The sequence below is a fragment of the Opisthorchis viverrini genome, assembly GCF_000715545.1.
Source record: "Opisthorchis viverrini unplaced genomic scaffold opera_v5_107, whole genome shotgun sequence".
NCBI classification, from domain to species: Eukaryota; Metazoa; Platyhelminthes; class Trematoda; order Opisthorchiida; family Opisthorchiidae; genus Opisthorchis; species Opisthorchis viverrini.
In genome coordinates, this window is record NW_008751763.1 from 962,739 (window position 1) to 989,735 (window position 26,997).

The window sequence follows — 26,997 nt, forward strand, 5'->3', positions numbered from 1 at the left end:
CATGACACCATCTCATAATATTTCCGGGGTCATACCAAGTTGTTTCATACGAGAACCACCCCATAGAAAATCTGGAGACTCGGAAGGATGTAGTTACAATGTGAGGAGATTTGACAATATTCAGCAGAGATTTTATCCTGTCAATGGGGTCAGTCTGCTAAAAGGCCGAGAACCACTGTACAGCTCTTTCATCCTTGTTGGGAATCAGCAGCAGTGCGCATCTAACGAAACTCAGTGAGTTTTGAACTCATGGCCTTCCCGCCAGTGGTTGAAAACTTAGCCGTCTGGCCAGGAGAGGCTGATCAGCAGCGTGATTAGCTCTCACCTAGATAAGACATAGCACCACTCATCTTTCAATAAGGGGAACCACATCACGTGGTCACGCATTGATTGACTCTTCGAGTGACAACTTCTCAGCAGAAAGCTTCACACATCCAGTGAAAGTATCCTTCCTCTGACCTGCGTATTGGTTCAGTTGGTTTGTTTGTTCAGCGGAACTCCTCATATTTTGCGGGAAAATCACATGCATGTGATGTTGCCAAACGGAATCTACCAAAATCAGTATTGGCGGTTTTTTTTTCGTTTAAGCCAAAATCGTCAAGGGTTTTGGAAGTCCAAGTGTACCAAACTAAGTCGAAACTATGCTGGGCGGCCAACTGCACCCAATAGACTCGAGACAAGACGTTCAAACGACCCATACGTTAAACTATCTCCTGAAGTTTGGCGTTTTCTGATGCAATTTTCCACCGCACTGACGCGATTTGTCTCTTTACGCAGATGGCTCACAGTTACTGATTGGATTTGTTTTGATTCGGCGTTCTTCATTAGTTATTCCTTTGCGATTGAATCCGGAGTGGATAAAGTAAGGCCTGTATTTGTGGGCGAGCCTGGCAGGTACCTGAAATGCTTCCTGAAAATAATCCCAACATGTCCGAAACCTACTGAGATCCTCACACTACCAAAATGCCAACGTGGAAGAAGATAGGCAGCCAGGACAGTTAATCAATTAATCAATCAAGTAAGCAAGCAAGCAATTAGCAACGACCTGAATTGATTAAAAGTACCATTCAAAAAGCGCGAAGCCCCTTGTAATTGTCCACTCGCCTGTTACCAATAAAGCTGTTTGTTCTTGTTTTTAAGCCTATTTCTGGCACCAAGACACCGGAGTGGGAGACTGCAAGACTTAATGTGTGCCCCACAAGTATTCACAAAATTGAAATTCCGCCGTCGGTGGAGCCAGTCTTTTCTCTGAAAAGCCGAGAATAAACGCCACGTTCCATTTCCAAAGCTTCCCGCCAATGTGATTCAATTACTACTTCCAAGCAAGTAGTGTGCAATAACAAACAATTAGAGTTGTAGCTCCAGTCGGTTCGACTGAAACTATGGACATAAAAACGCTTCAATAGAGCTCAAGTTTAGGAATAAACTACACCGCCGGCTCATGCATTTGTTTTCCATATTGGCGTAGGACCAAGGCTTTTTCAAACTGATGGAAGCAAGACCATTGTTTGTCTCACTCTTTGTTGGACCAATCACATTCATGTTAGGACATCAATAGAAGCAACACTTTTTTCCTGGAGTTAATTTTAATATGCACAGATCAGATTGACACATCCCACAACTTTAAGCGTGACGGCAGGTGACAGTGAAGTCAGAGCCAGAAAAACCAGGAGCGGGCACTTATGCCTACTGAGGTCTAGTGAGTACGGTGGATTCAAAAAACGTCAGTAGGATAGTGATAATACGCGTGTCTTGCATACCGAAGCTCCAACTATATACATGAACTGCTGGTTAGTCTTCACAAATCAAGGAAGCTCTTATTTTGGTGTGGACTGGATAGAGGCGTCACATCAGGACAGGACTGCTTGAACGACAGTCGTGTGAATACAGAGAGAGCATAAAGGTTGCGCCGCAATGGCACACAAAAAACGCATTTCAGCTGCATGTTAGAAGTATCGCCAATCTTCTAAGTGCTTCAAGCATCCGACTAGCGTCTGGTTTGCTAACTCAACAAGTGACGCCAGTGCTTTGTCAAGTCGCAGCCATTTTAGCAGTTGCACGCTGTAAGCCTACCTGTGTGGATGAATGTCTGGAATTTGGAGCAGAAGGTCCAGCTTTTCGACTGATAACAGACACCAAAAGATTGAGTAGTGAAAATATCGTTATAACGAAGGATACGAAGTCATATTTAAAGTACACTTTTGGCCAGTGCCGACAGATGAGCCTCTCATTCTGGTCAGAATTTGGTGTACTCCCTTCTGAAACAGATAAGCTGACCTATCACTAGCTCAATACACAATAAATACACTTTGGCTGAATGATTACATGAAAATTCGGCTGCATACCGAAAATACCGTCTCACTTACTTTTCAGGGTTAAAATGGATTTCCTGGGAACTAAGGTTTATGTCTCATCCGGAGGCCGCTGCTAATTTGCTGCTTACCCATGAAAATTCAAATCCATTCTCACAAACCAGCTAATGAAAGTTTGAAGGTCATCTGGTGTTTGCAAGGTGAGCCCTTAAACCACCATGCTACGCACACACACAGTTGCGTCTCTTGTCTCAGGGGACGTCTCACCAACATTTGTGTCATTCTGTTTCCTGGATGTTTAGTGCATTTGACATGCGTGATATTACGTCAACCGAAAAACCGCTGTTAGTGGCGGCAAATAAACGTTAGATCTCAGATAAATCAACGGAAATTATATGGCGCAACTGAGTAATGTCAACGTGCAAAGCGGTTTACAGGATGACTAGAAATACGCTGACACCCATTCACTTTGCACTGCCTGATTGTGTGTTCGCTACTTTAAGTTTTTTGGGAGGAATATCTGTGTTGAGGGGTTTCAATCGCCCCCAAGGTCTGCGAATTAGCCAAATGTTCTTGGCGGTACTCACCTATGATTAAACTTGTCCTGCAGTTCTATTGAAAAGAACCTGCTGAGGTGGTACACAATGTAGGTGAACAGTGTTTTCGATAAGATTTCATCAGACGAGTAATTTTTAAACAGTTTGCAAGGTTGAGGTGATGATAAGTATGATGTCACCGGTTACAACTGTGAGTTCCTCTCAGAAGTGAGAAGTTGCTGAATCTAGGTAAAGTCACTGACTTCACGTACCGTTTTGAATGACAAATTGCTGGTTGACAGAATCTGACTGCAATCGGCTCTGGCGTGTTTAGTGCATTCTTGTCGGACGTCCATCGAACGTTTAAGCGACACTCGATAAATCGCGCCGGGGTGAATAGGTTGTTTCTATCGATCAGGTGATTTGTAATTGCAATGGTCGTGTGTTTAGCGAATGCAGGACTGTAAATGACCGGCTAATCTCTCGGATACACTCCGAGTCGTGCCACTTGTGCGATTGCAAACTATCTGATTGGTGCGACTCACCAAGTCGATCCAGATCAATCATTCAGCCTAATTTCTCATGTGCCCCCTAACTGTTTGAAAGCCATCCGAAAAAACATCATTACTGTCGGGTCGCGGCAACCACCACTCTGTCGTCAAGATAGATACTGACTTTACCTGGATCTGTCAATGGCCCCCATCTGAGAAAAACACAAAATCTTAATCGGCAAAAGTTACTTCTGAAATATAACCAATGATCTCTCACCTATTATCCCCAAACCTTTTAAACTATTTACAAATATACTTGTTTGAGTTTGCATTTCACAAACCATCAGTACAACAGGAAGTGCGTGAAGGCACGCCAACCCACTGGCTGGTTACGAAAAGGGGTGCGATGACGAAACGTCTGTTCATTGTCACTAAGATATTTCGACGAGAGGGATGATAAAAAAGACGAAATATGTAATCGTTTCTTAAGGTAATAGCTAAGGGGATGAGCGGATAAATAACACTATTGGAAACGGAAATGAGAAAGGCACATAATGGAAGACCGCCATGCACGACTCGTCTTGCCTAGCTCTAACTCCTCGAGAAAGGGAGTATCATCTTCGTCTAGATTGGGTTTGGAAGTCATCTGTCAAGAAGGAAGACCTAGCTTACTGTATACACTGGAGAAACGAAGTCTGTCTATCACTCCTCGAAACCGAATAGTGGACTTTTGAAGCTTCTAACCTTCTCTCATTCTGTATATAAGTCGCGAAACACGGTGTAGCTACCACAGCCTTATCAAGAATGATCAACACTTTTCTTCCCATGGGCTCCCAGTGACCTTCGAAACAACGGCCTTCAAGTTAGTAGTTGACGCATGTACCATCCAGCTAGATATGAATTATATGGGACGCACCGTCCCTCACTGTGTGATTTACACTTTTGAATCTCTATAAAGAGCTCTACTCACCTCCATTCTTGTCTCCCTCAAACTGAGCAGTGCTCGGGCCTCTCCCTGCCTTGCAGCAAAAGCCTCCATCCGAAAATCAGGCTTTGCTGATCCCAAACCAAACGATTGTTTGAATGACGCTCGGAGCTTGTTGAATCGGTCCAATCCGTGTTGTGTGTTACTCGAGACAGTTCCCCTTGGTTCGCTTCTTGTGGACAGTGGCTCATCCGGGGACAGTGGTGTGTGGCCACCGTCTGTAGGAGTAGGGGTGTTATCTGTGTGCCTGTAGTTGAATGTGAAGTGATCGTCTGCTTGCGATGAAGGTGAATGCGTTTCGCTATGAAAACCCGAAGCGTAAGGATGCTCAGCCACACTACTTCTACTGCGTCTTAATAAAGAGACAAAACCTTCAGGTCGATTACTCTTGAAACAGCGATCCTCCTCATAGCCTTGTTCAGATGTATCACCTTCTGCAAAGTGTTCTTTATGGTGAGTATCATATGGCCGGGGTCTTTGTTTCACGTGTGACACCCCATCTTCATAACTGTTTGCATGTTCCGTCAAGTCTGATGCCGTGTGGCTATTCAAACTGCACCCGCTGTCACTCTGTGGTGACTCTAAACCAGATCGATGGGTTGGCTCCGCGTCCAAATCTGTGGTGTTATTGTAACTGTCCCCCGTCACTCGACTTCGTCTAGCTCTCCCCGGGCTCGTAGTATACCTGCTGATCGTGCGTCGATCATTTATATAAGCGCACTGTTTTTGACTTGAAAAGCTACCACCTCTATCAGCCCTATGCATTCGCTTTTGTTGTAGACTGGGTGATCCAGGATTGGCAGTCATTGTTCTCTGTAGAGGCTTCTGTTTAGACAGCGTGGTAGTGGATATGGTGACAGCATTGAAGAATGCGAGCATTTCCGGATCCTGCAACAAAGAGGTGCAAATCATCTTCACACAGTTACATCGCCGAGTAGCTGACCAATGTCCCATCAGCTTTTGTTAGGAAAAAGAGAAATTCCAACCCACTGAAAACAAGTGATCAGAGCAAATCCATATTCTTGGATGTTGTTGAATGGCGTGCAACTCACAGAACTGCTAACAAACGTTTCAAGAGACTTTTGAACCACACACACTCAGTCTGGCTACCATGACTGAGAAGGAAGATGCTACGTGATTCTTTTAAATTCCAGGAGATATCGAAATACCTTCTCGGGGGGAGAGTGCTTCACCCTTGACGTCAGTAGTACAGACCATAATCCGGAAGCTTGTCTGAACGACAGATGAATTTTACTACATTCTTAATTCCCCAAGTGACTTCTAACACAAAATCGAGGGACATAAAATGGGCACATTAGTCGACATTTCGAACAGTGGATAAATCAGATTAGAAGCCTGGTGGATGCATTGGCTATGTACCTATTAATATTCCAGTGTGTAAATACACTGTGAATTTGACATCTTCAAAGCCCCCGTTGCTAGATTTCGTTCTTAATTGGATATTATTGCTGACTTCATGCCAATTCAGGGAATAATCCACCCTTCTTTGCAAAAGGCTTTCCATCTCTACGAAATTTCGTTCATTTACCACTCAGGCGAATTACGCTAGGTGTTACATCCTCATGAAAAAATATTTTCAAAGCCCAACAACTTGAAGTTATGATTATCATGATTACCATATCAAAGTTTCTCTCAATACAATCAAAAGGTACCTGGTTTCAGAATGGCCATTTTGTAGCAAAATACAGTAATTTTCTCAGGAGATACTACAATAGGAACCTGCCTAAATTAGCACTCTCTGGATGTGGTCAGTTTTCCGGGGAGTTGGCCACATTTCTTGGTCCATATTAGGAGGCTCACAAGTTGAAAATATGACCTTATAAGCAGCCTGTCAAGCTTATGTACGTTCCAAGTTATTCTTCAGTTGGTGCCGTCTGAGATAAAATTATCGCACACTGGGGATTCATCGTGGTCTGGATCCACTGATGCGCGGCTATTTTTATGTTCCCAAAGACAGTCTACTTTACTTCATCATTCATTGTTTCATGTCCCTTTGAGCTGCTTGATCGATCATCCTCAGACAAGTCACTACGCAAAAATCGAAATTTGTAATAACTGATCAAACTGAATTCCGTGAAATCGGTAATCAAACCCCCAGACTCGAATAAACTGTAGCTGCGTGTTCCTACGTGACCGTTCTCCTTGATTGCTCGAATCCATTAGCTACCTCAGAGTGAATTAGCCTGTCTGGACTTTCCCCTACTCAGTTTTACTCACATGCTGTCTACAAGGGAGCTGACCACTGAGCTGCGATCAAAACCACAGTGGATCAGACGTCTTAAACGACAACATTGTCTATTTTCAATTATGAGTATAGTTTTTCACTCCGCAGACATGTCTACCCATGAAATCTGCGGTCCTTTTCCGGAATGAACGTGTCGAATCCAAAGTGTCAACATCCCAGTATTTTGCCAAGCTTAAAATTCGAACTGATTAACATGGACATATCGTAAATATAGAGCCTGTTCCGCGATCGGTTTGAAAGTGGAGAGTCACTAGCTTATGTCCCAAACTTTCATAGAACAGATTGAACTTGCCTGATATCGTGAAGCGTTCTGAGGCAGACTAATCTGATATATGTTAGCCAGCACAGTTTAATGTGTGCTCATACTGGAACGCAAGTGATCTTCCAGAGCATCTTCAGGAAACAGCATGAGAAGAGGTCTTATGGCTTCGTTGTGTTGAATGATGCTTCCGCAATAACCGGCGGCAGCTTTCAATCATCAGGTCAGTGTCCTGAGAGTCTGACTTTCATCGCACATTTGTGGAACAAGAATACTTTGTTTTTCTTGACAAGGCCAGCTAATGAACTGAGGTTTTATCGAGCAACTGAGCTCACACCACTTTGAAATGACCAGAAAATTTAGAAAAACCGACGTTGACTACAGGCCTAATTTTGGCGCGTCCTGATTTACCGTATGACATACGATCAACTACACAACACTCAGTTGCGAGAGAATTTTATTAGTTAAGCTAACTAGGCGCATCAGGAATGCGCACAGATCGTATAAATAGTCAACATTTTCAGATGAAAGAAAAGAGTACATATTGTGCAATGGTTGTAACCGCCACAGTTTACTTCGCCGTTAAGCTGGGAAGACAGGGGTGGATAGCTACGCACTGGAGGCAGTAGCTGATATAATTGATGCGTAAATTCAGAAGCGTCAGTTAACCTATCATTAAGGAGATAGTAAGGGGAGCGATGCACTGAAATCAACAGCTTGGATGCATGAGCGCCATGATTGGACCATACTGTCAATGTTTCCAACGTCTGACGCCCCCCATCTCGAGGACGTCCCCCTTCCCAATCCAGGAAAATGGGAATGACCAATGCAGCTACATTCACTGATAGCGGTTAACAAACACCGATGTGGGGCCATTGCTTAACTTCCTCTGGCTCGTTTTCATCTTACGCGTGGCGTGTGAAGAGGGCCTTTGAGGAAGTCGGTCCACTGGCATACGTGACACTTGAACAAGCCAGCGCAAACTTCATCTACCGTAGACGAGTTATTTCTTCTCAAAAGCACTCGACGGAATTCAGCACTATTCCGATGTTCCAATCCGACTCGAGTACTAAAGGATTTTTGTATCGGGTAGAGACCAGGATTCGGGCTCACAGAACAACATACAATGCACCCCGGATATATAAGCTGCGACAGGAAACGCAGGTTTACAAAAACTGCTCTGGTTTTCCCATTCGATATCGTCTTTGGCAATGTACCAACATCTTCCCTATTTTTTAATGCAGCACGAGTGGAGCGTGACTAAAATTTACCTTCAGTAGTTCACTGGCATGTCCTGTTCACGCTTGGTGGTCAGTTGGGGTGCTTATACGCACCAACCGACCTATGCTACAAAAATACTTTCTCTGCAAAAACAGCTGTGACAAACGATGGTGTTTTCGGGCTTTTGTCTCTACTTCAATACATATCTAATCGCTAAAATAGGGGTAAATAATAAGAGTTAAATGCCAAAAATAATACAAAATAAACAGGCCAACGACCAAAAGATAAACAGCTAACTAAATCGGAAAACATGAAACCACTCACGTCACTTGAAAGACTGCCAGTGTCGATCCGAATGCGCGACTTGACTGCAGCCAAAGCAGTCGCGATACGATTGCGAATTTCGTCACTATGCTGTCAAAAACGCTTCGTACGAGTACTACATCTTCATGTGAAACGAATCAATTGACCCAGTGACCCATCAGCCTTCGAGGCCAACTTGTAGTCACCATCCAATCAGATGCAGCGCGGGGTTCGCTGGTGACCAATCATCTGTGCTATCACATTTTCTAACTCAGTAGTCAATCATAACTGTTTATTTTATTACGTACTCCTATTTTAACCAATTGATGTGCTGACGAGATCCGAGAAACAATAATTTTCGTCAGTGTGTTATTGCCTAACTCATGCAAATACTTGGGCAGTATTTTCTTTTATTGGTGAATATCGACCAATTCATATAAAATTGCAGTGCATGGGCCTGGAGGCAGTCGATGACCGAGCAAGCTTGGCGAAGGTAGACGCCGATACTTCACAAGTGGTTGTCTTGGGGTATTAGCTACAACTAACTTTTTTGCTCTCAGAAACTATAGTTCACTCCCGCCCATCTTACTCTGGGGGAGTGGCAGATGGCCGGTTTTCTGAACTTGCTGTGGTCAAGGTCACGTAGTTTTGGAGAGCATTAATAGGGTCGATACCAAAGTAAACATTAAAGCTAGCACTCCATGAAGGTGAGCAGTGACTAGTTTATAGAGCTTTTCAGTTAGTCAGTGCCTTGAAGCCAGTATCTCGTCACACAGAAATGCGTTTATGCCAAGGGCTATTGATCCACTGTAGTGCGACACACATACGAGGTACGTAACTCTGACACTTCTTTTGCGGTTGCGGAGTCATTACTTTGACAGGACGAGCCAGGATCTATCGAAAACCCACAAAGATATGTCCTTCAACCAGTAGGTAGACCAGGTATACTCCCAACCAAAAGATTGGAGGTCAAGTCGTAACCCAGCATTTCCGAATGTCTGCTGCAAACAAACAAGCGCACTGATCCAAAGCGCGGGTCCAGAGGACTCGTTTTGAACCAGTGAATAACTTTGGAACGCTGCTAGTCATAGTCTATCAGCCAGCAGTATGTTTACAGAATACTGCAAAGAGAAACATCACGTGGTTTGACTTGCTTTATGCTCGCTTAGCTTGGCAACCGCGATTTAGCTTTTCTCGGTTTATCTTCAACCGGCGATAACATTTGGATTCTTAATTTTAACGGTCACCATTATTCTGACCACTGGATATATGTTGACCTGACGAGGAGATCCGGAAAAATCAATGTCTGTTATTTTGCATTCTAGACACAGCTGCAAACAACACAAAAGTAAAACTGATGCCATCAATCTTTTCTTGGCGGAAGCTAGCATAAACCACTTCAAACTGACTTTTCGGTATTCGAAATTAGATCAGAGTGGGCAAATGCAATTCCTCTCCCTTTAGTCTTCAATCTAGAATCTTCCATGCACTTTAAAAAGTAATCGTGGTAGAAATTCAAGCGGAGTATACAGAAATCGACATGTGGGAATGAATCAATATCAGTAGTATCCCTAAAAAAGCACAGTGAATCTTAAAAGTTGGATGAATTTTTAGATGAAGCTGCTTTCGAATACAAGTTCAGAAATGTCCAAGGGGATTCTGAAATCACTATCAAAGATTACTCTTATCACTACCTTAGTTCCCTCATAGGTAACACCTGGTGAAAAAATATAATTCATCTATTGGATCTGGAAGCCAAATCCCTCAAGTTGCCATTGCTTTGGCCGACATCCTATTTCAAGATAATTTGTTTAGTCAAGCGATGAAGCAAATGGTTTTTTTTCTAATTAAGTCTTACTGTCTCGATTATCCGATCGATTTCGGCCACACGTTCCTGCAATTCGCCAAACGCAACTGTAAGTTCAGCTTCTCGAAGCCGCGCATCTCCGAGTTCTGTTTGTAGAGCCAAATGTTCAGCGGTCGGGTCTGGGGCGGATTCCTTTTGCTCCTGTAAAAAAGGGGAAGGAACAATCGGGTTGGTTAATTCATTATTATAGGGTTTTCAGGAGAAAAATCTGTAGATAAGGTTACCGTAGAAGCGGCACTACTAAGCAGCTGTCAAAACTGGTGCATCCAGGCCAGAAGCAATATTCTCCTTCCCCAAAAGCGTGCTTTTCTTGTGAGTAGAATTTCTCGGGTAACTATAATGAACCGTGCCATCCAAAAAATTGGCAGGCATCAATTTTAGGGTTTATAGTGCATCAGCTTCCAGTAAGTGAAGTTCATGGACCTTAGTCCGAAGCAAACTAGGGACCTCGAATTGGCCAAACGGTCTCTCAAATCAACGTCTCCATTCTTCGACAGTGGAAACGCTCTTTGATTTCTGATCATGTTAGAAAATCATTCACTTAAGGAACGCATTAGGAGTCACCCAAAGCACGGTTTCGCCGCGTATGGTGACAGAAATTTTGTAAGCCGATTTCCAGACTTGGTGAACGGATCAACTAGTAACTAACTGATCAAGTCAGCCACAATCAAGCTTTACTATCCTATGCGTGAATGATCTGAAGCTCATCAGAGAAACAGGTCTTCAGTAAATCACGTCAATGGCAGACAATACGGCAGTCACGCATTTATTGACCTCCTTTAATCCAGGGCGTTCATTACCAGATAAAAATGATCGGCAATCCATGCGCTTATGTCATTTGTTCGACTGTTTTCACTGCTTCACTGCAATTACTTGATATGAAGAAAATGGAAGCTATTACGGACTTCGGAATCAGGAGATGTCTGTCTGTCAACTCTTGACTCGTCTTGAATTCAGCTACATTTTGTCATAGAGGCTGAACGAAAAAGGTTAACAGCACAATTTCGACGGAACGGCAAGTGTGGTGACTGTTTTTTACTTGCCTTTAAACGTAATGCTTCTATACAGAGCCAGAGTGAATCCTTTCGAACAACTTTTATTTAAGAAAGGGATTTGCCTTATAAGAACAGGAATTTGCTATAGTAGCTCCCTTTATACAGCAAACCTAGGTATCAAAGTTTCCGTAACCTACACGGGAAAACCTGAGATTTGAGATCAGGGTTCCCTTCATTTATGTATTTCTCTTAGGCGGATGTTTTCTACAAGGAGAAAACTCACATTACCTGATGTCGCAGTGAAACATATATTGGTAGGATTGACAGACCAAAGTTATAGCTGAATGAGCAACTCCGTAATTGAATTATAGAGTTGTTGAACGACCACCAGAATCTGTTATAAGGTAACCTCTTAATTCTCAAGCCATCCGAATTAGACATAGTGCACAGCTGAGCTGCAACCATCTTTCGAAGCCATTACGACATCAGAAAACATCGGAGTAATTTTAAGGTTATCATGGCCTTTTTATATGGATGGAAGAAAGTCAAATATTTTTGTACTTATTCTAGGTAAGTCGTCCTTTGATTTCGATCCGTACTAGACGTTGAATGCTGTGTAGCTTATGCAAAATGATAACGTGTCGCAGCCAGGTTTTGCTCAGATCAAAACTAGTTTTGTATATGACGGCAAAATACATGACCTTGGATAGATCAAATGGTGGAAACAGGTTAAGCAGTCTGTCAAATCATCCATGATCTTGATGTCATGGTAACACATAAGTAAACGTGCTAGAAAAATCACTGATTCAAGGGTAACATGCACGCGCGAACACAATATGCATTCTTAGAAATGTGAATCTGGTTGATCTTCGACCACGGCAGTGTAATGATCTGCTAACACTAGAAAAAAGAACGCAACTTTATCGAGTTTAGGCCAAGAAAATGTGTTTTCGGTTGATCAGCAGGCTGTCCTTGATCATGGAGTGATGTTTTTTTATAGGTTCCATGTGTGCACTTTCTGTAGGCCTTCGCAACCACCCAACAGTGACAGTGTACACTGGTATTTGCTTTGGTGAAAAACAGCGGATTTCCCAGTGGGTTGTAGGTGATTTCGGGGTTTGTAGACTTCACATTACATCACTCACGTTTTTTGTTCGACTGTTTTCACTGCTTCACTGCAATTACTTGATGTGAAGAAAATGGAAGCTATTACGGACTTCGGAATCAGGAGATGTCTGTCTGTCAACTCTTGACTCGTCTTGAATTCAGCTACATTTTGTCATAGAGGCTGAACGAAAAAGGTTAACAGCACAATTTCGACGGAACGGCAAGTGTGGTGACTGTTTTTTACTTGCCTTTAAACGTAATGCTTCTATACAGAGCCAGAGTGAATCCTTTCGAACAACTTTTATTTAAGAAAGGGATTTGCCTTATAAGAACAGGAATTTGCTATAGTAGCTCCCTTTATACAGCAAACCTAGGTATCAAAGTTTCCGTAACCTACACGGGAAAACCTGAGATTTGAGATCAGGGTTCCCTTCATTTATGTATTTCTCTTAGGCGGATGTTTTCTACAAGGAGAAAACTCACATTACCTGATGTCGCAGTGAAACATATATTGGTAGGATTGACAGACCAAAGTTATAGCTGAATGAGCAACTCCGTAATTGAATTATAGAGTTGTTGAACGACCACCAGAATCTGTTATAAGGTAACCTCTTAATTCTCAAGCCATCCGAATTAGACATAGTGCACAGCTGAGCTGCAACCATCTTTCGAAGCCATTACGACATCAAGCTAGCGGAAGCAAACTGTTGTGTGTTCAGAAAACATCGGAGTAATTTTAAGGTTATCATGGCCTTTTTATATGGATGGAAGAAAGTCAAATATTTTTGTACTTATTCTAGGTAAGTCGTCCTTTGATTTCGATCCGTACTAGACGTTGAATGCTGTGTAGCTTATGCAAAATGATAACGTGTCGCAGCCAGGTTTTGCTCAGATCAAAACTAGTTTTGTATATGACGGCAAAATACATGACCTTGGATAGGTCAAATGGTGGAAACAGGTTAAGCAGTCTGTCAAATCATCCATGATCTCGATGGCATGGTAACACATAAGTAAACGTGCTAGAAAAATCACTGATTCAAGGGTAACATGCACGCGCGAACACAATATGCATTCTTAGAAATGTGAATCTGGTTGATCTTCGACCACGGCAGTGTAATGATCTGCTAACACTAGAAAAAAGAACGCAACTTTATCGAGTTTAGGCCAAGAAAATGTGTTTTCGGTTGATCAGCAGGCTGTCCTTGATCATGGAGTGATGTTTTTTTATAGGTTCCATGTGTGCACTTTCTGTAGGCCTTCGCAACCACCCAACAGTGACAGTGTACACTGGTATTTGCTTTGGTGAAAAACAGCGGATTTCCCAGTGGGTTGTAGGTGATTTCGGGGTTTGTAGACTTCACATTACATCACTCACGTTTGGAAAGTCTTCCCCCCCGTCCTGGCTCGGTTATTTTCGAGTGTCCACATTGGAGGGGGGAAGCACTGTACTGGCGTTTCGCCCTTATTAGAGCTCATCAATGATCTTGGCCGTGTCATGGTCCACATTCCGGACACCGGACATGTGAGGCCAAGGTGTTACCACTACTTCACCAGCGCACCCTGAACGCACCACATCTGAGCAGGAGGTCGTATTCACGCTTGAGTGATGTGTTTGTTTGGCCCGACGCCCCGAATAAGGACCCACTAGCTGTCCCAGTTGTGTCGATCGATTGACCCGCCCGTCAGGAATTCAAGCCAGGGAATGCATACACCAGTTTAGTGGTGTCCACACGGTCACCTTGCACGCCAGATGTCCGGTCAAAGATGTAAACCACTGGTGAACCCTAAAAGAAGGAAACTCGGCTCCACTGGCCCCTCCTTTGGTGCGGACCCACGAGAAGAGTAGCGCCAGGGTAAGAGGGGGTTTTTCAAACGAGAGAGATGTGGATGTTCATTTGTTGGTATCAAAAGATCGGCTGAATTCATCTAGTGGCTATGTGTATGTATTCACATAGTTGATCCGAAGTCCAATGCTCGAAAAACCCATCCAATAAGGCCAGCCATTGCTGCCCTATTTCATTGTTTTAGTTATTTCCGAATTGCTACCATTTCCACCACGCCCTAGCCCTCTGATTTTTACTGTTACGATATCCCTTATGTAAGCATGGAGAAGCGCTGTTTCCTCCTCTTTCCGATACAGCTTTGATTTGTAGTTGAGTACAAATTTATCCTCTTTCACAAAGCTTAAAACGTTGATGGGTTTGGCGCCAATTTCGCATAGTTTGCAATTTGTAAGTCTATGGACTATTATGGCTGCACTCGTTTTTCGCATTTGCTTTATTAAATTTATTTCTCAGTGACTTTTTCCTGAGGGCTGGCATGCCTTGTGACTAAGACTTTGTGAAAACTGTGCTCTTTAAATACCCCAGGAGTTGCGGTGACCCTTGAGTAAACGAGACTTGATTTGTCATGTGTTAGACTTGTTTTTCTATTGACTATCAGCAACATCAATCTGCACTTTCGTGGTGGTACACTGGTGGGACTATGACTGATTTAAGTCCCTCTCTCCCTTTCTCTTTCTCTCTCTGTATATAAATATATATATTATATGCTGAGACTAAGACTTTGTGAAAACTGTGCTCTTTAAATACCCCAGGAGTTGCGGTGACCCTTGAGTAAACGAGACTTGATTTGTCATGTGTTAGACTTGTTTTTCTATTGACTATCAGCAACATCAATCTGCACTTTCGTGGTGGTACACTGGTGGGACTATGACTGATTTAAGTCCCTCTCTCCCTTTCTCTTTCTCTCTCTGTATATAAATATATATATATATATGCTGAAATACTAGTATTTCAGTTAAAACCTATAACAGATTTATATTCACCTGACCCACTTCTAGATGAACCGAGGATGAGATCGATGCGCGTTTCCCGTAAAAAACCGATTGCTTCACCAGCCACTCACGTATATATTCGTATGTAGTTCAGTTGGTCCCATACAGTCATGTTTCTTGGGGGTTGGTTTCAGCTGTATACCACGGTGGGTAGTCACAATGCTGGAAGAAGCTTGTATATAATACAATGGCTAAGAACATATGGTTTTGATTATCCTTATCGTGGTGCGCAGGACTATGGCGTTCTTCAGTGGCTTTAAATGGCTTTAAATTACGGTCGCGGGCTGAGTTATCAATGGACGCATGACTGGTCCACAAAGTGGCTGTTGAGCATTTCGTGCGGCTTGATGATGTAACCCTTGCTTTATTCGTAGAATATCGCCAAGAAAAATTGTTATTATAGCCAGATACCATGTAATTAGACAAATTTTATTCGCACGTACAATCTAGCTCTACTGTACCGTCCGGATTCACGGAGCCGCGAGGCAATCCAAAGTTGGCCGTTTAAATTAGCGTATACACGCTACCGGACCCTCACTGGACCCGTGTCGACTCGGTTTGGCTGTATGACTTTGCATGCATTGTATGAAGGTTGTCATTTCCTCAAGATCGAACTCCTCTCAATAGTTACAGGACGTTTATCTGTAGAATGGTCTAATTTGTGTTTTCGAGTACTAAAATCGAATGAAGTGACTAGAAGTGCAACGTTTTACGTGCCTAGCATTTTCATTTCTGCTCGCAAGCCATTGCTCATCATTGGCGCTCCCGCCGCACTAGTACCCAGTACAGCATTGTCAACTTATTCTATCCAAAGCAACAACTTCGCAACCCCCTAGTCCCATCTCGTTTTAAAGAAAAACGAGAGACAAAGGCTTGTTCGAGTGAAACTAGTATAACTGGCCAGCTTGGTGGCGTCACTGCTGCCTCTGCCACGAGAAACCTCTGAGGACCTTCAGATGTACTACCAACCTCAGGCGTTAGATATATTCCACAACTTCCCCATCTTTGTGTTCAAGTTTCTTTACTTCAGGCGACCCACTGAGGTACCCTGCGTGGCGTCCTCCCCAATAATTTCTGCGGTCATACGCATTCCCGTCCGTAGACTACCTAGTTGAATCTGTATGATGTGTACCAAACTTCCTCAACTGAAGTCATCTACACCGTTTGGTTCAGACACAGGTAATGCAGTAGGAATGAAGTTGGTAGCATAGAGCTTGTTTGTACCGCTTTTGCTGCAATGGGGATGGTTGTGGTCTCTTCAAAGTCCGCATCACCGAAAGGTGTGACACCAATGCAACGCCTGTTAACAGGCACAACCTAGCTCTCTCACTCGACTGTTTATATGCCATCTGGATTTAGACTCGCGCCGCAGTCCACAATTGCCCGTTCGCTGAAAGCATTTCTTTGATGAACCGATGTCTCGGGCAAGGAAGTAAGATAAACGTTTTTCTGGCTATCTTCTGTTCCTCTTGTCAATCGTCAGCTTCCGTACCTTGCTAGAAAGCTGTCTCAGTCGGTCGTTGTGAGCCTTCATCGTTAGGTATTCTCAGGTGTCCATATGCTGTTTGGGGGGTAGTCTCATTTCGTGTCTTCAAAAAGATCTCTCTGCTTTCCCAGCACTTGTTGCTTCCTGACCGTTTGGCCATCGTGTTAGGGCAAAGGCTTGGTGGTACTTGGTCCGGGGTTTTGTCGAGTGGTTTGACCGTACGGCTAAATTCTTCAAAACCGCGTTTCCTTTAGGTTGTTTGTTCTTTCCGTTGTATCTCTCTACCAGTGTACCGTTGACCTCACGGCCGTTATTAGGTTTGAAAGTTGGCATTTTTACCACTAATCAGCCCAAACAAGCCATGCCATTTCTTTCTGAATTTCGCAGTTCCGGGAATTGAAATATCCAAACAGATTCATTTCTTAACCTTGGCCGTCCCTCCATTCGTAAAAGCTTTCCACTTGCGAGCATGATGTTCATCACCACACCGTACGTTGGTCTTTTGTTTCAGTGGGCCATGGCCTTCGATTCCGGATGCTTAGACTCTCTGTGCACACACGCACTCTTTGTGTTGACTCCTCAGATATGCGTCCAACAAAGTTCTGGGTCTCCGACCGTAAACTAATTCAGATGGAGTCACCTGTGTCATGAAATGTTTCGTCTTCCTCTAATTCAACAAGAATTTAGGAAGCTTATTTTCCCAGTTGCTTTGTCGACTTTTGGGCTATCTCTCTACAGAGCGGTTACGTCTTTCCGTCATTCGTTTCAATCGAGAGGGCAGAGTAGAAAGACAATGACACAGGAGATCCAGGAAACTACAGGACTCGAACCAGGGGCCCTGGCCGATGTTGATTTGAGCAACCATATTGTCCAGAATGGACACCACTTTGGTCCCTTGTTGGAAGGGTTTCTAACTATCACCTAACATAATCGGTTATGGCAATACTTTATCGGTCCAGTGACAAATCGTTCGTGGAGCGAAAAAATACCAACTCCTTACATATGCGGTGGATATTTCATCTCTATCGGTTGGTGACTACTGTGATTCTTTGTTCAGCTGGTACTCCGGTCATTTTCTTACATACTCCTTCAAATCATCCAACTACTCGACTTGTGAGGAAGTCAAGCACTCTCTTTTGGTCTACGTACGTGTCACTATTCACCAAGTACCTCAAGCGATTTTTACTGGACCCTAGAACGTATGATATCTGGCGAAGGGGCGCACAATGCCCGGATTTCATATTGGCCACCAACATTCCATCCTCCAGATATAGCCGCCTCCATAGCTCGGTGTTTCGTTTGCAGTATTTGATACGCCGTCATGTCTTATTCCCGGAAGAAAATGCTCAATCTTCGCAAAAATCAAGTTAGTTTGGTCATAGTGACCATCCCGGGAGGGCAGAACATGCCTTGAAGTCGTTTTGACGAGGACAGCGATGTGTCTAAATTAATGGGTCAGGTATACGTTCATCGTAGAATCGTTAGGTCAGTCGAGTGGTTTTGATTTCCCAGTGGCAATCGCATCACCGACAGGGAAATGAAAATAACGCGAAAATGCCATGGGACACGGCTAAAATCCGAACCGGCTTTGTTTGATATTTTGGGCACCTGAATTGTCACAATTAACCATCTAGGTTAAACCTCAGCTAGATCAATTGTAAATGAGGGACGAAGTGTCGGGTATAATTCAAGGGAATTAAGCAATCATAGGTGTTCTGAACACTATTGTTGTGGTATCTGTTGGTGAGATTTCCGGTTATTTCAAAAACTGTACCTGCAGAGGACAAATCAGCGTAGTAAAGTGGGACTAAGTGTTCACCCTTGACACGCTATTTAGATGGATGATCTCGTCACTGTTTGTTTGTTTTTACCTCACGTCCTATGGTCTACGCAACAACCACTCGAAGTGACGAAAACAGGTTACGTATATGTGTGTATCATTTGCTCACAAAAAGAGCAATATCTAACCGCTGCGTAGAATAAAACCGATAGGCTGTTTGCTGGTGGGAGCTGTCCTTGAAAGCATCTAATGTTGACAATAACTTTCGATCGTCAGCCAAGGAAAGTATGACATCAAGGAACAACTTCAAAATTGTGAACATCTGAGACCAGAATTATCCAGCTAATAGGCAAATCAACCCATCAAGGATGTTGGATGATGTGTTACTGATTTTCCGGAAGAATAACCCCGAACGAAACATATGGTGTTTGAGTGTAGACATTTGTGTTCCCGGCCATAACATCCTTGACGTGATAGCTTAATTATAAGCGAAATTCTCCCATGGACAGTTCTGCCATCTCTGAGACTGAGACATTTAAGTGTTGAGTCCATCTGAAGGTGCGCTTAAAATTACGGGTATCGCAGGCCATTTAACAAAAGAAACACTAAAGTGCAGACCGTGGCAGAATATCACAGACAACTAACGCTTTTTGCTTCTGTGACTGTCTCGTCCCAATGGAATAGGTTTCTTTAAGAAGTACCTCTCATCATTCCCTAAGATGAGAACATTCGTCCTCATTTCTGGAAGTAAAAGATGGTTTGATACTTTCAAACAACTCAAGTTAGCAAAAAAACAGTCCCCGAAATTCCTTGGTTATATCAAGCCAGATAGACAACAATGAAAGTTTCACTTACTCTTTGGAGATTAAAAAAACGCTGTCGATAGTCATCCAGTGTGACCAGGATTTTCTCATTTTCCTCTAGAAGGCATGCGATTTGTGATCGGAGCAGGTCGACTAGGTCCTGTTTAATCGCTTCCTGTAAATGAACGGGATTGCATTCATTTGGGTCATTGAGGTCCGTCGCTTGGTCCCCGTTCGGCACCACACGACGCCTTGTTGGTCTCCATTCGATATCTTTTTCGACTCGTTGAGAGAGTTGGCGCTCAGGAGAATGTGATTTCGGGCCAGTTGAACAATCGATTGTGCAATGACTCACTTGTCCAGACCGTCTAACTGACTTTCGACGCCAATCACATGAAGTTTTTTGCATTGAACTGGGCCTCAGGGCTGGAATCTGATACAGGGGTTGGGAAGTGGAGGGACTACTTTGACCTGTCTCTCCTGAGCACAATAAGTGTAATGTTGTAAGTAAGAATGTTTGTGACTAAGCCTTTGTACGGTTCTCCATGTATATCTTTCTTTCTTAAACTTAGACGTTCCTTCATGCACTTTCCTAATCTCACGGAAGGGTAAAGCATCCCTGCCAGTGACGCCGAACCTAAGAATCTGGGCGTATGGCAAAAAAGCATGTTTACGGTGGTTTTGTCTGATAGCTCTGCTTTATAAAGATCTTTCAGTAAAACATTTACAAGATAAAATGATTGTTCAAGGAGGGACTTATGGTTTGGAATGTTCTTCGTGAATGCTCTTCGGTAAATATGGCTACAAGTACACTAAATTTGGTGAAATTCATCTACAGTCATTACATCTACATAAAGCGATCACTTCAGATAAACAGACAGACCTAGCACTAGCGCTTGAAGTTGTTGCATCCCCTGAAAGGTCAAACTGAGGGAAACAACAAAAGCGCCATGTCCTGAGTGACGGAGGAGAACCCATAGAGACTGAATACAAAAACCAAAAACTACATATTTAGCAGAAACGTTAGACTGTCCTTAGCTGGAACATTTCATAATGTACTCTCTGATTCCGTAAAAATCCATTTTAGTTTCTAATACAAGCTCTAGCAATTCACCCATCTTTAGATCCAACATTTACAGAACACTACTTTCTATTCGCATAATGTCGCGGCACCGGAAACTGATCAAGAGAAACCTTTGGTTTGCTTCTGGAAACTCTTACTTTATTAAACCAAACCACTGTTTTTATAAGCTCACAAACAATCGTCCTGATTGTCATTCCCAGTCCTTCATTGGCTGCTTGATCTCGCCTGATTCTGACAGGTTCGACGACTGATTGGTTCGTTAGCATCATGTTAGACGTTGTTCGTTTGCAATGCCCCGCTGGTTTATCTGTATTGCTGACCAAAACAAATAAAGCTTGCTGATTGGATGACCTTGGCGTTGGTCTCCGATTACACACTGTGAAATACTGAGGTGATTAGCTCTGAACAGGCTTGTCGCATCGCCTTGTAACCTGATGAATTTCTGCATAGCCTGCTACCCCTACGCGTAACAAAAAGTAGTGAAGATAGGGCAAATTTAAAGTTGACATCAGTGGATCATACGCTTAGGCAGGTTTTATCGTAATCATTGTCGAATGGTGCATGATAACGTATAAGTCTAGCTGAAACAGGAAGGAATAGGATACTGACAGCTACCGGACTCGTCACTGTACTTGGTTACTAGGCCTAAGATGCATTAAATATGGACGAACAACTCTTTCCAGAACAATCCATAAACGCGCCAGCTGAGCTCGTAATGTGCGCTCTCCATGAGACACGGACGCCTTGGTGCACGTCTAATAAGCGAAACGAATGAACCTTGAGCGGCCTCTGAAAATACCTGGTGCTCAGACTGGGTATGGCCTCTACAAAACGGAGAAGCCTTAAATTTTTGGTATTTAGTGAGACTCCTTCTGAGTACCAAGTAAGCCATCTGATCAAATTATTGCTTCTTCTACCCATCTCTTTATGTTATTCTGCGTTACGCGACTTACTCAGACAATTGGAGGCGATTTAGGGAACCACAAGAGTTGAACCCTGCTGAAATTCATTTTGTGGTACAAACAAGTCACAACGGCCAGACGAAAATGCTGTTCGCCTCCTCAGGTACAGTGATCTCCCTCTATTACGAGTATGGTATGAGCAAACTTCATAACCATCATCACGAACAGCACAGCTTCAGTGTTCGAACACTGATGCTTTACAGTCACACAACCATATTTTGTTTGAAGCCTTATTGTAAAGAAAAGAGTGAAAGTGGATGGGAAAGTGACTTAAGGATAGCCTAATACAATAATTCTGAGGTGTCTTTAGACCCAGGTGCTCGCGAGATGAATTGACAACAAGAATGTCACTGAATTCTGTTGTCAGTCATATCTTGCAGAGTTTCGAACCATACAAAAGTGGATTAAGCGAATCCCACCTCGAAAAGTGATTTGCATTTCTTTCATATTTAAACACTAGGCCATAGATTGCTCACCTCCCTACTTGTGATCGTATAAGAGAGTGGGTGGTAGTTCGAGAGGGTGAACTGACGCGCACACGATTAAGGCGGTGTAAGAGGGAAAGGCGCTTGGCAGAGTGGATAAAATATACGAAACACTAGGTGGCGAAAACGCCGCTTGCGGAGTTATTCCAATTTTGCCCTACACTTGAGAAGTTTGAATCGGAAGGTAAACTATTGAAAACTGTACCCACGCGGTAACTGTTATGTTTCTTTTCATTACTGTTTAGGTTCCCCTATGGGGAAGTATGTTACGACTGGTCTTTTGAGCGTTCTCCAAAAATCCTTGTGTGGTTTCGGCCAAAGTCCACTGACAGTGCTGTATTTACGCACCACCTCAAATGCGCAGCTACCTAGCACATCATGGAACGAAACTGTGGCAGCTACAACCCCTGCACGACAAGTATGTGGTTCTTACAGCCGACAATAATGATGGATTTCGGTCACAGTTCACCCACGCGACTATACTTCCTGGTGCATGTCAGTGAAGTTTAGGCTTGGAACTAATGCAAAAAGGTAAGAAACCATAGGAAGTTTATTGAAAGCGAATTTTTGGCCGGCAGCTTCCGTTATTTGTTAAACGAAAAGGTTGTCATGGTTCCAGAAAATACCGCAGCATAACATGACGTCGGCTTGAGGCTCATTTTCCAAACTCTCCACCTTCAACCTACCTAGAGAACGAGTGAACTTGATCAAGTATCTTCTTGAGTATTGAACAATAGTGAGTGAGTACTACAGAGCGGTTTCATAATTTCCGTACCATGTTGAGACGGCGTTTCGACACCCGAATAGATACTACTCACATGCCTCATCAGCAGTAGACACCAGTGTCGACTGATTAGCTGTCCGATTGAATAGCTCCATATGAGTTAGGAGTTATATGCATATATGTATATAATAGTAATAATATAAATATAATAATTTTTGTGTGTAAACACTTTCCTGAGAAAAAGGGATTCGGTGAACAAGTGAACTTGGCTGTCCGGACTCGCATCGGTTCAAAGCCTAGCAACTAATCCGTCACTTGGTCACCTCCGTGACATAATTTTTAACTGTTTCCGTGGTTGCGCGGAGAATATACGCGCCGTAGACCAGAACTACTGCGTCGTCCCAACAGTTTCTGTCGCTATGACAACATTGATTAAGTCTCGTCCCCATTCTGGCCCGGTGGATTTTGACTAAGTCACATTGGCAAAGTAGCTGGAATGTATACGACAACTGTGGCTATGTTAGTTGCCTTTCCTGGTTGTTTGTTGCACCGTTTCTGTGCAATCGCTTATCCGGCATTAGTAGCCCGACTGGGTTGTGGGAATGTTCATTCGGCAAAAAGGACTTGCGCAACTATGCTCCTTGGTCACTGTTTTCAGGACCATTAGTGTGCAAGGTCTTGAAGTGTAAAAAATTTATGATACCAATGTGCTACAGTTAGCCCTTAACCCAGATCTCCCCAACTGAACTATCATATTACGTCTAAATATGAGGCCCATCATGCAATGAACATCAGCCTCCTTCTGGACCGCTTTCCATTCAACGATAGTTTGTTCATCTCTTGCCACAACGAACTGCATCACATAGTCGTCCCCGCACGCAAACCATAACTTACTGACCTCTTGCAAAAAGCAAATCTAATGAGATCTGGTCCACTTCAAGTAGTACGTCTCGTTTCGTGTTTCAACATTTAAAGGGAAGGTGCGTACTTATTCCGCTGTCTTGATCAAAACTGTTATTCGTCAAACTCTTCTGAATCCTTGACAAAAAACAAGGAATTCCTCTCAATGCCTGAAAGGCGCATGGACCTTGCTTTGAGAAGCGATCAGCCAAGGAAACGATTAGCCCCAGATCTCGTGGCGTGAATTGAGGCACTGATTATTGGTTGTTGATCAGATGGCTGTTGATCTGTTCGCCGAGCTTGGCAATTGGCTTGCAAACGTTTCGTCACCATACGAGGAGACATCATCAGTGCGCAGTTGGGTGGGTACTTCTTCCTTGCCTGCGTGTGTTTATATAGCAGTCAAAGGCCATCTGTTATCTTCTGACGTGATTGGCTACCTGAAGTGTAACGAGTCTAGTGAATCTATTGGTCCGTTTGTGATCCTTGTTGCGTTGTGGTCTGTGTTCCTTTGTGTTGATTGGTTATCCCAACGGCTTCTAATTTTAGTAGCTTGTTCTCTCTGGCCTTGGTTCGCATTGCGTTGTGGTCTGCCGTTCTCGAGTTTGATTGGTTGCTTGTACCGCCCTATTTCCTCCACCGTGGCGGTTAATGTCCCTGCGTCCGCCGGTTGATTTGGTGCTTTGATTGGGCGCCTCCTCCAATCCAATTGATGTGTCCGTTTGAATGACGCTTTCTTGCTTCTTGTATGGGTTCCTCGTATGGTCGCTTTCGCGGCTCTAAGTTCTGTGGTTTTGGCGTTCTCTCGCTCTTAGTGGCTGGTAAATGGGATCAATTTCAATGTGTTTGTTGATGGCTTCTTCGGTGGAGTACCACGTCTCCATAAATTCGCGTTCTCGTTTCGTTCTTGCTTGAGCCAGTATGCGAACGCCGTTCCAGTCGAACTCGTGTCCTTCTTGGTCTTTGTGTGCGGAGATGAGGGAGAATTGATCGTGTCTTTTAGTGGCTAGTTTGTGTTCGTGTATTCTGGTGGAGAGCTTCCTTCCTGTTTGTCCTACGTACCGTTTGTCGCAGTCCTTGCATTGGATCCTGTATATGACATTGTTCTTCGCCATTGGATCTAACTTCCCCTTTGGTCTTGATAGTGTCCTCCGCAGAGTATTCGCAGGCTTGTAGGCGACCATTGTATTGTGCTGTCGTAGGAGCCTTGCCGTCATTTCAGCGGTGTTCTTGATGTACGGAAGTGTGACACGTTTGCTTGCAGTTTGTCCTGTTGCATCGATCGTATTTGGCTTCCTGAGTGTTCTCCAGATGAAATTCCTCGGGTATCCATTTTTCTGAAACAATTTGTATAGGCGCTTTTCTTCTTTGATCTTGGATTCTGTTGTACTGCAGTGTGTCTCGATCCGCTTGAAAAGTGTCCGAATGCAGCTTCGTTTGTGGCAATTTGGATGGTTGCTGTGGTAGCTGAGGATTTGGTCCGTATGTGTCGCCTTTCTAAAGACCTCAGTTTGTAGTTGTCCGTTCGGCAATCTAGTGATGAGGATGTCCAGGAACGCCAGTTTTCCGTTGTTTTCTTCCTCGGTTGTGAATTTGATGTCGTCGAAAACGTTGTTTAACAGTTGGCTCACTCGTTGCAGTTCGCTCCTTTTGATGATCACAAATGTATCGTCCACGTAACGGATCCATATTTTGGGATTTATATCGGGCAACCCAATTTGTTCCAACTTTTGCATTGTGACTTCGGCAATGAATTCTGAAATTGGCGATCCCATTGGTGCCCCTCGTAGTTGTTCATAATATTCTCCGTTGAACTCGAAATGTGTGATCAGGCATAAGTCGAGTAATCTGCAGAGGTCTTCTTTCTCCAGTGATCCAGTTGGCGTGCCGTTGTTGTCCAATAATTCGGCCACAGTTGTCTTAGCCGAATCCAGGTCCACAGACGTGAATAGTGAGCTCACATCAAATGAGACCATTATTTCGTCCTGATCGATGCTTACGTGTTTTAGTTTCTCCAAAAATTGTCCCGCATTGTTGATTGAGTGTTGAGACCCACTGATGAGATGCTTCAATCTTTTCCATAGTTCCTTCGAAAGATTGCAGGTCGCTGTTCCAGGAAGTGATACAATTGGCCGGAGAGGTATTGATTCTTTGTGTACCTTTGGGAGTCCGTAGAAGCGAGGAATGGCCGAATCACGAGCTCTCATTCTCCAATATTCCTCTTTTGTAATCTTGTGGAGATCTTGGAGTTGCTTCAAGTTCTTATTGATTTTGCTTGCTAGCTGCTTGCTTTGGTCGCGTTCTAAGCGGCGGTACGTAGTTGTGTCGTTAACTAGTGCCTTTGCTTTATTGATGTAGTCCGGTTTGTCCATGATCACCGTTAGGCGTCCCTTGTCTGCCGGTAGAATCACAATGTTTTCATCCTTCTTCAACTTGTTCATTGCTTCTTTTTCTTTGCCGGAAAGCACGTTGAGTGGTTTGTTGCGTGCGATGGCTGGGACGACAGTTTGACGAAGTAGCTGCTGTGCGTTCTCGTCGAGTCCAATGGATTTCATTGCTGCTTCCAGGCTGGCTAAATACTCCAGGTTTGTCGCGTCTTTGAAGTTGAAATTAAGCCCTTTGACGAGAACGTTTTCTTCAGCTTCCGTCAGTTGCCTTTTGGATAGATTCCTTATCCATGCTTCATTGTGATTACTTTCGCACTCCTGGTTCCTAATCAGCCTTGAGAATTTGCTATCTAGATGAGCCTTCTGGTTTTTAGCAGTGGATGAAACTCTTCGTTCTACCGCCATGCTGAGTTGCTCCATGAGATCTGGTCCTATTGTCCTCAAGCAGGTTCCCTATGTTGCTACGTGGAAGGACGTGTTTCCGCAGGCACTGATTAGTGCCCAATGAGCTGATGAGCTAATCGGAACTTAATGAGAAAGCTAGAATTTCTTGCTTAGAATATTTGTGCAGAAAAGCCACTTGCCTGTATTGTTATTATGCATACACCTTTCGGAACTGACTGCCTCCAATACGCCAAGACAGTTTTTATTGCCTTTTCGGTGTGGTCCTACAATTTGAATGTGGAGACCACTGGAAATCCAGTCATAGCACGGTCCCACAACGAACCATCATTAGAGCCAACCTTATATGAAGCTCAAAATGTAACTGAAGTATGCATTAACTCATTTGGATGGTGATTTAAAACCCTGACGAACAAGGTGCTGGTACTTGCTGAAAAACTGCTACTTTTCCGGTCACTTTTGAAGTGAAGTCACTTTCAAAGAAAGATGATAACTGGTGGCCATCTGAAAAACGTCTCTTGCGTAGCGAGTGATATTTCTGGCTCCAGGTTCAACTTGCACAGTTGAACGATTAGGATGTTTCTTTACTATTACGTGCCAGAAAGAATTAACATTACCGGACGTGCTTTCACAGTTTCGATCCAGCAGGGATTCGAAAACTGGATGACTGACAAAAGTCCAAAAAAGAGTTATGTCTAACAAACAGAACGATCAGGTTTCCAATTTGAAGAACAAGAAATACTGAGAACTGACACAAAACGGGACAGATTTCAAACGTGCATTTCATGCGTGCGTTCCACAAGTCC

General features: G+C 43.5%; 1 protein-coding gene across 1 annotated transcript in view; it reads right to left on the minus strand.

Annotated features, from left to right (window-relative positions):
- The window catches only part of T265_13820 (hypothetical protein), a gene marked incomplete at both ends in the record, with an annotated part of 45,440 nt that overhangs the window by 6,283 nt on the left and 12,160 nt on the right, over positions 1–26,997 (minus strand). The window contains 4 exons of the mRNA XM_009170662.1: positions 4,310–5,212; positions 10,232–10,381; positions 19,300–19,708; positions 24,465–26,057. Coding sequence (XP_009168926.1) covers positions 4,310–5,212; positions 10,232–10,381; positions 19,300–19,708; positions 24,465–26,057 — 3,055 coding nt within the window. The remainder of the gene's footprint in view (positions 1–4,309; positions 5,213–10,231; positions 10,382–19,299; positions 19,709–24,464; positions 26,058–26,997) is intronic.